Here is a 14,638-nt window from a genome sequence, read left to right on the forward strand (position 1 = left end):
TTGCGAAAATGCGCTGCCGAATTAGGGCTGGGGCGGATCAACTAGCGCCGAGGCTCCGGATCAAAGCAACTTTGCTCTGGCAAGCGATGGTTCATGCTTGGAGCTCCAAAGTCATGTGACTCCCTCGACGTCCAACAGCCTCGAAGCCTCAGCCTCCCCTAAGAACATGTCTTCATCGCCTTGCTGTATCATATAAGTCAAAGATACGTAGTTGACGCACAAATCTTGTATATATTGATATCAACGTCCCAGTGTCAAAATGCTTCATTTAACCGTAAGCGAACATAACTAGCATAAACCAGCCTAATGGCCAGGAAGTAACTATGAAGAAGAATAGATGAGCCATACACGCATGATTCATTAAGTCGTTTGAATAAAAGAGCGCTCCTTTTCCATCGCTGCCATATTTGCCATGTGTCCCAATCCTCTACCAGTCAATTAAACAGTCTCTTGAACACCCCCTTGAGTCCTCCCGACTTCTTCTCCTGCTCCCTAGCCTCCCTCATCCGTCTACGTTCATGACGGGCTCGCCGAGCAGAATCGTCGCCCTCGTCGAGCGGCGCCGATTGCCTAGGAGAGTCTCCGAAATGACCCCCGCGAGGTCGGTCATACGTGACCTCAGATAGCCGGCGATCACGGGTCCGGGGAACGTCCCGGTCGCGTGTTCTGGGCCGCATCTCCTCGGGAAGAGAAGAATCGCGAGCTGGCACGTAGATGAATTTATCGGGAGGTGGCGACTTGCGAAGCACCCCCTCGGCATTTTTCATTTCGAAAAATCTCTTCTCGGGAGACTGTGACTGCCGTGCGTAGTCAAAGCCGGAGTTGCCTGAACGTTGGCGGAACGAGCGACCACGATGGCGCTTGATCTCTTCAGGTGGCAAGTCGAAGCCTACCTCTTTACCCTTGCGCTCTGGGGGAGCGGGGATAGGGGCCGGAGGTGGTGCGGGATTTTGGATATCATCAACAGCCGGGAAGGGTTCAGGCTGAGGGTCCAGGTTCTTTTCGTAGAGCTCACGGCGCTCACGACGTTCGCGGCGCTCGCGCCGTTCATGTCGATCACGTCGATCATATTTCTCAGGTCGGCCATAGCCTTCGTCCAGTACCTCGCGGTCGATGAGCGGTTCAGGCTGTTCAAACCGCTCGGGCCGATCAAACCGCTCAGGGCGCTGAGTGCGTTCGGGACGTTCATGACGGTCACGGCGGTCAGAGCGTTCAATGCGTTCACGATGCTCACGTTGTTCGTTGTGCTCACGTCTTTCACGACGCTCATCGTAGCGCTGAGGCTGCTCATACCGCTCGTGTCCTTCGTACCCTTCGTACCCCTCGTTGACCCCCTCGGGCGCTTCTTGCTTGTCGATCCGCTCGGCCTCTCGGGCAGCACGGCGTTGAGCTCTGCGTTGCTCATGAGCCTCCTGCTCTTCTGGAGTTCTGTATCTCCGGCTGGACGACACAGGAACCTCGCCTACAACGCCGCTATGGCGCCGCCGAGGAGTTCGTGGTGGCGTGTCAAACTTGGACGACCCAGAACCAGGACGGGAACTACCACTGTCAGGAATAGAGCGGCGGTAGTTTGACCCTTGGGATTCGTATGAGCGATGTTTGCTCTCTCTGTTCTCTCTATGCTCTCTGTATTCTCTGACCTCTTCCTCACCACGATTCCTGCTGGAATGGGAAGAGTGGCGAGAGTGGCGATACTTGCGGTGTCGTTCCCGGTCACTACTCGACGAAATATGCTCCTTAGATCTATATTCCTCTGTGAAAATGTCAGCAATGGATTTACGAAGATCTTCCTCATCATCACTAATACTCCTGCGTGTAGTAGGGACGGCTAGAGACTGAAGTTCCTCCGATTCCAACTTCATCTGATGGTGGTCCAGATGAGGAAGGTCCCCGCCGTTGCGGAGGCCAGTGAGCGAAAGACGGGCGACAGGCCTAGGTGCCTCTGCGATGGTGTTAGTGACCACGGCAGCTGCGGCTGCGTCATCGGCATCTTGAAGGAGAATCTTCTGCTTATGACGCAGCAGTCGAGTCCTCAGCCTGTCAGACGTCGCCCTTTCAGGAACCACAACGGCGGGAGTCGGCACTCTGAACTCATCATCCAATAACACGGAAAGAGACAGCGGAGGCGGAGTATCTTGAACCATTTCTTCATATTCAAAGGGAGAAACCAAGGGGCCTGGGGAGGCCATGCTCGCCCACCTCGAGGAGTAGTGACCGTCGGCGTTAAGAGCAGGGTATCGTAAAGGGGCAACATAATGGCTTGTTGCGGCAGCGACTTCTAAAGGGACCGCGTTTCGATCCAATCCACGGAATGGCATCATCTCTCTCTTCATCACAGCCCCTGCCTGGAATCCATCGTCGGATTGAGCGACCACTCCACCTTTTGCAGCAAACCGAGGTCCATCGAACACTTCCCTATCGATGCTACGGCTCAATCCGGGCGTGGTGAATGCGTTTAATCGTCCGCCTTCTTCTTTCCAAAGAGTTGGGTCAGCCATGCGAACGGCGCCAAAAGCCAGGCTGTCAGTGCCTCCAGAATAGTCGACTTGGGCTACATCCTGTAAGTTTTTGTTCTCTTGAATAGGCTTCGCCCTTTTCGTGATCTCTTTACTTGCCTGATCGAGTTCTATTGCTGTCACTGTCTTCGAGGTTGTTGACTCTCCGCTGGGTGGTTGATGTGATGGGATTTCCTGGGGAGTCGGCACAGTGTCCTTCGCATCAACTGGCACCTTGGACGTTGAAGGCTCAGCTGTCTCGGCAACAACCGTCGGCTCAGCTTCTCGGGCTGCAACGGGCTCCTCAACGGGCTTCGTAACCTCCGCGGGGAGGACAATCTCTCTCTCTGCTTCTTCTTGTTTAGGGGTTTTGTCTTCCACATCACGTTTAGTCACCTCGGTTTCGGGCGCTGCGGGAGCAACTGGCTCCGGAGCGGCTCCCTTTAGCCCACCTTCTTCAGTTGCGGCCGAGATATCACGCTTCGAGTCGTCAGACTCTTGGTGAATGACAGCAGCAGTCGCCACAGCAGCAGTAGCAGCTGTGGTAACCGCGGCAGCCCCAGCGATGAGAGCAATCTTGTCTGACTCCTCTGGCACGGTTGGCGCCAAAGTCTTCTCAGCATCTTCCTTTTCTTGAGAAGGCAGCGGCTCAGAGACGGCCTCCACATCAGGTTTGGTAGAAACAGCAGGCACTTCGACTGCTGGTGTCTCAGCCCCTTCAAGATCGTCTGTCTTGGCATCGTCTTTCTCCTCCTCTCCCAAGGACCGACTCTGAATCTCCGAAATGTCTTCCGATTTCAACGCCAAAACGCCGTGGTCCTTCGACTCCTCACCCGATGTGGAGTCACCAAACCGTCCCGAAATATCAACAGGGGTATCATGTAATGAATGCTGCTCCTCACCTTTCCTGACTTTCTCTACCACGTTCTTCTCAACCGAAATAGGACCCACAGTGTCCTTGATTTCCTCTTCCTCAACGTTCTTGGGCGCCTCCGCCTCAGCAGCTACAGGCTGCACGACCTCCTCCACTGGCTCTGGCACGATTGCCTTTTCGCTCTCGACCACAACAGGCGTAGGCTCGGCTTCAGCCGCCGGGATGACGGGGGTGACCTCAGCAGGCACCTCTTCAACGGAAGCCGTAGAGTGTTCCTCAGCTTCAGCTGGCACCGCAATAGGTGCTTCGACAACCTCTACCTCCTTGGGGATTTCTTTCGTAAGTTCTTCGTCATGAGCCTTGGAGTCTTCCGTTAGCTCAGAAGTGGCCTGGATTTCTGATGGCTCTTTGCTATCAGCCTCGTGGACGACCTCGGCGTCAGCAGTCTTTTCAACTTCAGCTGGGGCAATAGCTTCGACCTCCTCGTGGGCAGGTTCAGAAACAACGGTCTCAGTCGGCTTGTGCTCCTCAGCGACCTCAGACTTGGCGATTTCAGACTCAGTCGCAACCTCAGACTCAGCAACAACCTCGGGCTTGGAGACCTCAGACTCGGTCGCAACCTCGGATTCAGCAACAACCTCAGGCTTGGCGACCTCAGACTCAGCGGCTACTTCAGACTCAGCAACAGGCTCAGACTCGGCGACCTCAGATTCTGTGGCGACCTCAGACTCAGCCGCGGGCTCAGGGTGGGCAGCGACCTCAGATTTAGCGACCTCAGACTCAGCGGCTACTTCAGACTCAGCAACAGGCTCAGACTTGGCAACCTCGGACTCGGTGGCTACTTCGGACTCGGTAACAGGCTCAGATTTGGCGACCTCGGACTCAGCGACAACCTCAGGGTGAGCAGCAACTTCAGACTTGGCGATTTCAGACTCGGTGGCTACTTCAGACTCTGCAACAGGCTCAGACTTGGCGATCTCGGATTCGGTGGCGACTTCAGACTTTGTAGCGACCTCGGGATGGGCAGCGACCTCAGATTCCGCAGCAATTTCAGACTCGGTAACGGGCTCAGACTTGGCAACCTCAGATTCGGTGGCTACTTCAGACTCAGCAACGGGCTCAGACTTGGCGACCTCAGATTCGGCGGCTACTTCAGACGCAGCAACGGGCTCAGACTTGGCGACCTCAGACTCAGCGACAATCTCAGTGTGAGCAGCGACCTCGGAGTCCGTAGCAACCTCAGACTCAGTAGCAACTTCGGGGTGAGCAGCAACTTCGGATTCAGTGGCAGCTTCAGACTCGGTAGCGACCTCAGACTCGGCAACAACCTCGGGGTGAGCAGCAACTTCAGACTCGGTAGCAGCTACAGACTCAGTGGCGACCTCGGATTCGGTGGCGGGCTCAGGCTCAGCAACATCCTTCTGAACATCACTCTCGGTCTCGGCCACTGTAACGTGTTCCTCAGGGGTAGATTCGCTTTCAGTGGTCTCAGGCTTGGCCTCAACCTCAGAATGAGTGGCATGAGAAACCTCGGATTCGACCTTGGAGACTTCCGACTCAGTAGCTTCAGCGGGAACAGAATGCTCCTCAGAAACTACAGATTGCTCGACAGGAGCCTCTTGGTGAGAAGCTTCTTCAGTCTCGGCGTGTGTCTCGACAGGCTCCTTGACATCCTCGACCACAGACTCAGGCTCTGCCTCCTCCGCCTTGGTCTCGACAGCACGGTGCTCTTCGTGAGTTTCCTCCTTAGAAGCTTCGGTGTCGTGAGACTGTTCGACTTCATGAGCAGGCTCGGCTTCTTCAGTCAAGTCGTGTTTAGCCTCCTCGCTGTGGACAGGCTCATGAGACTCAGCCACATCCTTAGGAGCCTCTTCAACGGCCTCCTCCTTGGGAGTTTCGTCGACTTCTTCGGCTTTGGTCTCGACCTCAGAGGCCACATGCTCGTGTTCAGCAGCAGGCTCTTCGTGCTTCTCGGAGTCATCATGTTTCTCCTCATCAGAAGCAGGCTTCTCTTCGGTCAGAGGGGCCTGCTCTTCGGCAACGACGTCGTCAACATCGGGTTTGGCATCAGAGTGCGGCTCGGGAGTCTTTTCCTCCTCGTGGTGTTCGGGCTCCGCAGTCTCGGGTGCCTTCTCCTCGGGAGCAGGAATCACCTCCGTAGCGATGTCCTTTGCGACTTCAGCATGCTCTTCATGTCCCTTGGCAGGCTCTTCGTGTGCTGCTTCGGTGACATGCTCTTCAGTCTCCTTAGAGGTCTCTTCAGGGTGGTTATCGACGACAGGCTCGGCAGCAGGCTCTTCCTTGGCCTCAGGTTCAGCGGTGTCTTTCTCAACCTCGGTGTGCTCCTCGACGGAGGGCTTCTCCTCTTCGGAGTGTTTCTCTTCCTCAGCAGGCGTAGCCTCCTCAGTGTGCTTCTCCTCTTCGACGTGAGCAACCTCTTCGGCAGGTTTTGTCTCCTCGGTCGCAGGCACTTCGGAGTGTTGTTCTTCGACGTGCTTCTCTTCGTGAGCAGGTATGACCTCTTCAGTGGGCTTATCTTCCTCAGTAGACTTTTCTTCCTCGGTGGGCTTCGTCTCTTCGGTAGATGGGACCTCTTCGGGGTGCTTCTCCTCTTCGGAGTGCTTCTCCTCTTCGTGAGCGGGGGCGACTTCCTCAGCAGGCTTCACCTCTTCTGAAGGCTTGTCTTCTTCAGCATGAGCCTCATCCACTTTCTCAGCCTCAACCGGCTCGGAGACCTGGGCATCATCCTTGTGCTCTGGTGTCTCAGTCCCCTTATGCTCGGCGGGCTCTTCGGCTACCACTGGTGCCTGGGTATCTTCTGTGTGAGTAGGCTCCTCGGCTGGCTTCTCATCGTGTGTTTCCGCCGGCTCGTGAGATTCTTCAACATGAACATCCTCATGAGCAGCAGGTACAACCTCTGGCTCCTTTGCCGACTCGGTTTCCTGGGGAGCATGCTCATGTTCCTCCTTGTGCTCCTGCTGATGCTCTTGCTCGTGCTCGTGCTCGTGCTCGGGCTCCTTAGCGGTTTCGGGCTCGGGCTCCGCATGCTCGGGCTCTGCAGGAACAGCAACTGGATCTTCCGTAGTCTTGGCCCCTTCCTCAGCGACCTTGGCATCCTCGTGGTGAGCTTCGGGTTCCGCTTCGGCCTTGACTTCTTCGGAAACAGGAACGGTCTCATCTGAATGCTCGGGCTCGGCTGCGTTCTCTTCCTTTGCGGATTCGACAGCAGGCTCAGGCTCTGCGGCTGCGGCTTCAGTCTTCTCCTCTACAGCCGGAGCAGCCTCATCCTCACCTCTTCCCTCGTCCGTGGCTGGTGGCGACGGAGGCTGGGCGGGATCGAGAGCGCTATCATCGGCCACGTCTGTCTCCGAATTCTTGGGGCTGTTCTTCTTCTTCTTCTTTTTCTTCTTCTTGTCTTTCTTAGCCTCGTCTTCGACTACCTGGCTTGACTCCTCCGGAGGAGGGGTAACTGTTGTGTCTTGCTCTGCCGTCTCGGCGGTTTCCCCCTCAGCCTTGACTTCGGATGCAAAGCTTTCGGAGGACAGTATAGGCGACGTTATCTGGCTTTCGCTTTTGTTCTTCTTCTTCTTCTTTTTCTTCTTGTTCTTGGAAGAAGTGGGCTCTGCCGCAACTTCGCCATCTACCTCGGCCTCTTCAGGCTGCTCTTCAGCCGCGGCCGAATCTTGAGGGGCATCATTTTCTGCCGCAAAATTAGCATTGGAAGATGTAGGGAGAAATACGCTCTAGGTGAATGTCGCCAATTACCTTTGTTGTCTACTGACACCTTGGACCCGACCTCGGAGTCATTCTTTTCGAAGTACTGGACATTGGAAAAATCTGAGAACTGTACATTGGACAAGTCTATGTTAGTCCTGACGGGACAGTACTCGACTTTTTGGGCGGTGCTCATACTTCCTTTGCCCTGTCGACCTCAGAGACCTCGGACTGAGCGAGTTGGGGCACGGCTGCTTTATCGACCTCCATACAAGCTGCACTGTAATCAGGTTATCCGACAGATGCAGGTGAAAAGCGCCAATAAGGAAAACGGCCGGTCTCTTGGGCCTTGGCGCTTCAGGACACAGCTGTCTGTGGCTGCTTCAAGGCGAATGTAGCAGCCTATTGGTACGGATGATGACGGGTTTCAGAGTGTAGTTTGGTATGTATGATGCAGGAGGTTTTTTTTTTTTTTCCTCTCTAAAACCTGCGAACAGGTGGGAAGTCAGTAAAGGCTTTGAGATGACACCACTTGGAGCCTTGTCTCCTCGAGCTGCATGGGCCCATCCAAAAAAGCACGTCCCATGCCAAAAAAACACCCATGGCCGTCCACAAGCGAACCAGAGAAGATTGACGATGCGGAGCCCAGCAGGCCAAGAGAGCACAAATTCCGGTCCAGAGCCCCCTTGCAACAGAGATCCATACCCACACGACGGCTGAATAGCAATCATGCGAGCCCAATTGGCAGAAGGAAGTCGTTTTCCGCCCGCCACGCCGCTCTACGATTGGGCTCAGCAGGTGGCCTTGTCGCCAGCCGGCCGCATTTGCGGGTTGAGACATGACTTGGATTCGCACGGGCTGACAGGATAGCTGCCCGACGCAACGAAAATGGAACATGCATGATCAACCAACGAAAAGTGGGATTGAGCGGCGGCGGGCAAATCAGACACGCAGACAAACAGCAATCATGAGGAAAAGGCGGCCAGATGAGCTGGCTAGCAGTGGGCCGAGTGGCTCCAGCTTCTGAGCGATATCAAAGACCGCCCACCGTGCAGGACCTAGCGTGTGAGGATGCGTCCGCGAAGGCTGGAGGGATATGCATGCTGTGACTGGTTTCCCTCTCGAGGCGTGCTACGTGGCTCGCCTCTTGATGCCCCGCGGTCGTCCTCATGCAGCTCAACCCCGGAATCTATCGGCATTGGGCGATTGCGTTAATTATCTGGGAGGGCGATTCCTTGATTGATCGAGCAAGTCGTCGTTTGTTTCGTCTCTTTGGCGAGGACAGTAAATGACTTGCTTGAGCAGCATGACTTGCAGAAGGCCCCCTTCTTTTTTCTCGAACAAGATGGGGGAAAAACAAGAGAATTCGCACCACGTACTAACCGTCAAGCCACCCCAAGCTACCAACTCGTATGCGCTGCCCGTCTCGGAGAGGCTGGTTCTTTTTGGCTAACCGGTGCTACGGCGATGGAGCCACAGCCGACACTTGACAGGGGGCGGTTCCGTGGGAGAAAATTCTCAAGCTCTGGCCAGGGTGCGGCAACTGTTGCTGCGAAGAAAATATCAGCCGACTGTCGTACAAGTACAGTACAAGCACAGTCGTCGAGACGGGACTCGTTTTGCCACCGGGCTCGGGCCAGGAAAGGAACCTTTGCTTTGGCTTTCTTGTCTTGCGCTCTCTTTGTTTTTTCCCTGTCGTGTCTCAAGCTCGAGTTGCGCTATCATGCAAGGCGTGCTAATAACGGAAAATGCGAGGGCTAGTGCTCTCTAGCAGGCGGTGTGTGGTGGTAGTTGAAAAGAGTGGGGGAGGAAGCACTTGGGGAGCGCCAATCCTCAAAGCAGCTCCGGAACCACACGTGAGATGCTTCACCGCGTAAATTTTTTTTTCTTCTGTTTTCTGCTTCCCTCTTTTTCTGTTGCTGCGGCTTTCCTGGCCTTGTTCACTGTCTTGGCGGCGCAGCACAGTGACATAATGGTGGAGATGATGGCTCAATCTGCGGGACAAAAAGCTCCCACGCTCTGCTTTCGTCGGCGATACGAGTGAGCCATGATGTGTGACAGACAGACAGCATCCATCACCAGCCCATCGTCCATGCTTACCTGGTCCGAGGACTTGATACATCCAGCGCTGCACTACACCTCTAACAGAATGCAGAGGACGAGTAACATCTGCCCGCTCCTCCGTTGACATACCAACCACTTAATTACATGCAGAATATCCAACCCTCCTGTAAGCCCAGACCCATGCACGCACCAGCCTTCCCATCAACCCCTCTTGATACTTTCACATGTACTCGTGCTCGCACACTATCCGCGCCGAGTGTTTGTTTTCCTGCGTACGAGTAAGTTCTCTACAGACATACATCCGTCGTACATGCATCTGCCTTAGTGCTGTAGCACTGCATGACGTGAGCCACTCAGGAGAAGGAATCAGAAAAAAGAGGTGGTCGGCAAAGCAGCAAATGCTCTCCAACCACCAGAGAAATGCTCCGATTGCTTCACCGGTGTGTGTCCAGCCTCTTCCGATCCGTTGTAAGCTCCTGTAGGTAAAGGGGAGAGGGTAAACGAAAAACACGCATATGACGATGCAATACACAGCGCGTACAATTTCATGCTCATCGTCTCTCAAGTATACTCGTAGTAAAGCTCATTTCTGGCTCTGGATTCTCGCCACCGAGTTCTCCGTCAAAACTACCTACTCTATGTACTCGCATGCAGAGTCATGTGCTGGAAAAGTCAACGTGGATCCACGAACCGCGGACCCCATCCAAATGCTACAAAGGTACGGAGCACGGCGTACGGATTACGGCATTCCTTTATGCAACCTCCGATACAGAATTATGCGATCCATGTCCGGCTGCATTAACTATGCAAATCTGGGTGAAACACTCGAATCAAATGTTTCCATCAGTCGCGGTGATTCAGAGCGAGATAATTAGATTCATGTGTGATAAAGGCAATTTGGCAGATTGCCTTACGTTGCTCACTGTGAGCGGAATAGAGACAAATGCACAATGTGGAATAAACGCCACAAGAAAAAAGCAAGGATATTCACCATTTTTAACTTTTTTAGCCGTCCTGCAATGGCACAACTCTGCAAATTTTGGTATCTTGTCGTGCCACACTCTACAGATCCACTTGTATAAACCCCATTATCATACCATCCATCATCAAGTGCGAAATTGCGGCGTTCTTAGCAAGCAAAATAAAGGACAAAGGAAACAAATAGGATCGCCGCCAATTTAGTAAGTCATCCATGCGTCGTGGACACCTCTCTAGGGTGCCTTGGCCGCGTTGTCCGTAGCGCTCGGGGCATAAGCAGCCTGAGCTCGGTTCTTCTTGATGACCTCCTTGACTCGCTCCTCTGCCTCGTCCCAGTCATCAGTATCGAGACGGACAAGGTCGATGCCGTAGGTGTTGGCAATGCTGCTGAGGGCATCGAAGCTCTTCTTGTCGTAGACGAAGCTGATACTGACTCCAACACGGCCGAAACGTCCAGTTCGGCCAATACGGTGGAGGTAAGTCTCAGCATCTGGCTCAGAATCGCCGCGGCCTTTCATCGGAATATCGTAGTTGATAACCATAGAAACGGTCGACACGTCAATACCACGGGCAAGGACGTTGGTAGTGATGAGAACCTTGTTCTCGCCTTGTCGGAACTTAGCCAACAGCTCATCTCTTTCATTTCCATCGAAAGCAGCGTGCAAGGCGGAAACTTTGTGTCCATCAGCTACCATGCGTCTCTGAATCTCGTTGGCGCTTTCACGGGTCTATGTGTACGTTAGCAAAGCTTCGTCGATTCAAAAGCCCAAGATCCGTTGGGAGCATACCTTGACAAAGATGACCGACTGGCCAATAGTCATAAGACCGTAGAGCTTGCAGAGAACGTCGTACTTGATATTGTCGTCAGCACAGTCAATAAACATTTGTGAAATGCCCTTGACCGTAAGTTCGTTGCGCTGGAGTTTCAGTGAGTGGGCGTTTGGTGCAAACTTCATCGCATATGAGCCAACTTTGTCGGGGAAAGTGGCTGAGAAGAGAAGGATTTGAATAGACTTGGGCAGCATACTATATCCACAGGTTAGCCATCTCTCATTTGTTTAAAGTGATTTTGCTCCAGGGCAGCCTTACTTCTTTACTCTCAAGCACTGGTCGCCCATTCCTTGTTGATCCAACATATTGTCGGCCTCATCCAAGACGAGAACCTTGAGTTGAGAGACATCCAACTGTCTTCGTCGGATGACGTCCATGACAGTACCGGGTGTTCCAACAATGACTGCAGATCGGACTGGCTGGTCACGGGGCAAAGCACCTGGAATGGCCGCGGCAACCTTGAGAGGCTTGATGAAGCGACCAATAGCACCAATGACGCCTTCAATCTGACGGGCCAGCTCTCGGCTGGGTGCCAGGGCAAGGGCTTGCGGCTGATCAGGGTTGTTGAAATCGACACGCGACAGAATGGCAGTAACAAACGCTGCGGTCTTTCCAGTTCCTGATTGGGATTGGGCCATCATATTCCTCGGAGGATCGCTAAGCATCAGAGGAAGAGATTTTCCCTGAACTTTCGAAGGCTTCAAAAATTTGAGAGCCAGAAGGCCCTTTAGGAGGTCCTCGGAACTTTGGCAGCATGATTAGCGAGAATCCACAAGGAGTACAGAGGGGGGGGGTTCAATTCTTACAGGCCCATATCCTCCCATTGCGTGGCAGAGTGAAAGGGTGTGGCTTCGTTGTTCTGAAGATCGCTGAGGGAAACCTCGACATCCCACTCTGGCTCCTGCAGGCCAGAGCCACCAAGCTCCTCAATGGCACCGTCATTCTGTGCCTCAGCGACAGAAGAATCGGCGGCCGGAGCATCAGCTTCGGGCTGAGTCTCAGCCTTGACCGCTTCGTCAGGTTTCGTAATGCGACTCGCGAGGTCAGACATTTTGGAGATGTTGGTTGATCGGACTATCGGGTTCGTGGATTGAGAGTGGCGGAAAGAAACACGCAGATCAACGAGATGCTCAAGGACAGTCTGCCTGCAACTGTCTCAAGTCGAGTTAGATGTTGAGGGAAGAAATAGAAGAAAAAAGGAAAAATCGTGACTCGACGTACTCCCCAAGCGCCACCAGATGCTACCTACCTATGGTCCAAGGTAGAGTGACCTGATATATTGATGGGGGAAATTTTGGTGGGGTTGGTTGGAGGGGTGATCTGCAGAAATCCACCACAGAGCTGCGATTGAAGTGGTGGCGTGCCGATATTTTGCCGGACCGCGCCATAGCTCTCAGCCACCAATTGATCGCGCCAGAGATATGTAGACTACCTTAGTACTAACCAACTACAGGTACTAACCTACCTACTGCTAATATTGTATAGCCCATTACACTTCTGAATATCTCCAAGTTTTATCGCATTTCGAAACTTACCATTTTCTTTTCTTTTCTTTTTACTATTCAATTCCACTCAGCTCATGTCTCAGAGTCAATCATCATAGCCAAGTAACTTTTCTTACCACGGGAACATGGCGGCTCCTCCGCCGCGAGGACTCTCCCTCTACGACAATCTACACGATCCCAACGATCCCTCTCCATCGGCTACCATCTCCTCCGCGCCGGTGACCTACAAGCAAAGCGCGTCTCCAGCAGATGAGCAAGCAGCGAAGAAACCCCTCAATCCCGCGCTTCAGTTCCAGCCCATACGGCGTCCACAAGTAAAGCAGCCCAAGGCCAAGCCGACATTTCCCAAAGCGATCCCCAGGACTGCGCCCACCACAGACTCGGCAACTACCGCAACAGCCCCCGGAGCTACGCAGTCAATACCACATCAGAGTACTCTTGCTGATTGGGCGGCAACGGAGGAAGATGAATGGATGTACGGTGTCGGGGAGAAACGCCAACGCGGCGGTCGCAAAAAGAAGAAGAAGCGGCAGGAGCAGTTCGAGACAGACTGGGACGAGATGTACGATCCATCCAGGCCGACAAACGTGGACGAATTCCTCAAAAGCGAAGAAAAGGTAGAAGAAGTGCGGGAGTGGAAAGGCTTGCTATATCGACACCGGAAGCGACAGGAAGAGAGCGACATCTCAGACTCGGAGGAGGAGGCACCCCGTGCAGCACCCTCGAGTAAGCTCACCCACGCCGTTATCATTTGGACAAGACTAATTCATATCACAGATCAATTTGCTCCGCCAGCTTCATACTCCTTTGCGCCGCCTCCAAGATCTCCCCCAGCTGCTCCACCGCAAGACGAAACAGCAGACGACGCCTATGCTCGTCGTCTAGCCCTCTCAACAACGCAACAAGCTCCTCCGTCTCAAGCTTCCGAGTCATCACCACCTCCTCCCCCTCAAACAAACAACAACCCATCTTTTGCTCCTCCGCCGCCTCCACCCTCAGAATCCACTACAATATCCAAAGCCCCCGTCCGCTACACCCAGACCCCCCCAACCAACACCAACACCAACGCCGACGAAGACGAAGGCTACTCACCGCCCCCCAGCTTCAGCCGCGCCGAAGACGACGATGACGCCCCCGACGACGACACCGAACAGCCGCGAACCAACCGCCCCGGCCAAGCCGGCTTCGCGCAACGCCTCATGTCCAAATACGGCTGGACACAGGGCACCGCCCTCGGCGCAAACGAATCAGGCATCCTCAACCCGCTCCGCGTCCAGGTCGAAAAGAGGCGCAAAAAGGCCGACGCAGACGGCGGCGGCTGGGCCGATCCCGCCAACAAGGGCAAGATCCTCGGCGGCAAGCGCAAGGAGGACACGGGCAAGTTCGGCGTCATGAGCGACGTCATTGTCCTCCAGAACATGCTCGAGAACATGCCCGACCTCGAGGCCGAGATCGCCGACGGCCTGGGCCAGGAAATCGGCGGAGAGTGCGGCGAAAAGGTACGAAAAGCAAGCAACGGCTTTCCTGGTATATCATGCGAAAGAGGCATTTGATGGCTAATAATGTGCGATATAATAGTATGGGCGAGTCGAGAGACTATACATTGACGTAGACACTCGCCAAGTCTTTATCAAGTTCACGGACCAAGTGTCCGCACTGCGAGTAAGTCACATACATCTTCAAACGAGCAACCCACTGGTCACTTCAAGTTATCCTGGATTAACACAATAGCAACAGGCAGTCAATGAACTGGACGGGCGTGTTTTTAATGGCAACACTATAATCCCAAAGTTCTACGACACCGAGAAATTTGAACAAGGCATCTACGTAGATGCGACGGCGTAAAGTTTCTCACAGGGCTCTCATTTAATAGTCATGGTAAACGACTATACTTCATTTTCGCAGGCACGGAGCAAGGTAGACACATAGGTAATTAGGCAAAGTTGATTTGATAAAACAAAAAGGCAAAAAGTGGTATAAAAAGTACCCTAAGTCTAACATACACCAACACCGGTAAAGAAAGTCTAAAGAGAGGTGCAAATCGTGATAGAATATCACCAGTAACCGTACACACGTAAAATCCTTCCAAGTCTCGAGCTCGCCAGTGATAGCCAAATTGTCACAGGCAATACAGCTTGTGCGTCATGCATCATGTCGATGCTCGTCGAAAGGATAAG

The 14,638-nt window shown here is 53.7% G+C and overlaps 3 protein-coding genes across 3 annotated transcripts; 1 reads left to right on the forward strand and 2 right to left on the reverse strand.

The window, feature by feature from the left end:
- Positions 1-434: 434 nt before the first annotated feature.
- Triagg1_7108 (uncharacterized protein) lies at positions 435-7,353 on the reverse strand (the record flags this gene model as incomplete). The annotated part of the gene is made up of 3 exons (XM_062901808.1): positions 435-7,069; positions 7,135-7,213; positions 7,282-7,353. The coding sequence occupies 3 exons, from the start codon at positions 7,351-7,353 to the stop codon at positions 435-437; spliced, it is 6,786 nt and encodes a 2,261-aa protein (XP_062753930.1).
- A 3,005-nt stretch (positions 7,354-10,358) lies between these two features.
- Triagg1_7109 (uncharacterized protein) lies at positions 10,359-12,007 on the reverse strand (the record flags this gene model as incomplete). The annotated part of the gene is made up of 4 exons (XM_062901809.1): positions 10,359-10,853; positions 10,914-11,151; positions 11,215-11,700; positions 11,763-12,007. The coding sequence occupies 4 exons, from the start codon at positions 12,005-12,007 to the stop codon at positions 10,359-10,361; spliced, it is 1,464 nt and encodes a 487-aa protein (XP_062753931.1).
- Positions 12,008-12,586: 579 nt separating this feature from the next.
- Triagg1_7110 (uncharacterized protein) lies at positions 12,587-14,306 on the forward strand (the record flags this gene model as incomplete). The annotated part of the gene is made up of 4 exons (XM_062901810.1): positions 12,587-13,187; positions 13,239-13,960; positions 14,040-14,123; positions 14,193-14,306. 4 exons carry the CDS (start codon positions 12,587-12,589, stop codon positions 14,304-14,306), a joined length of 1,521 nt encoding a protein of 506 aa, XP_062753932.1.
- Positions 14,307-14,638: the final 332 nt, after the last annotated feature.

The sequence above is a fragment of the Trichoderma aggressivum genome (assembly GCF_033847375.1).
Source record: "Trichoderma aggressivum f. europaeum strain CBS 100526 chromosome Unknown scaffold_030, whole genome shotgun sequence".
Lineage (NCBI taxonomy): Eukaryota > Fungi > Ascomycota > Sordariomycetes > Hypocreales > Hypocreaceae > Trichoderma > Trichoderma aggressivum.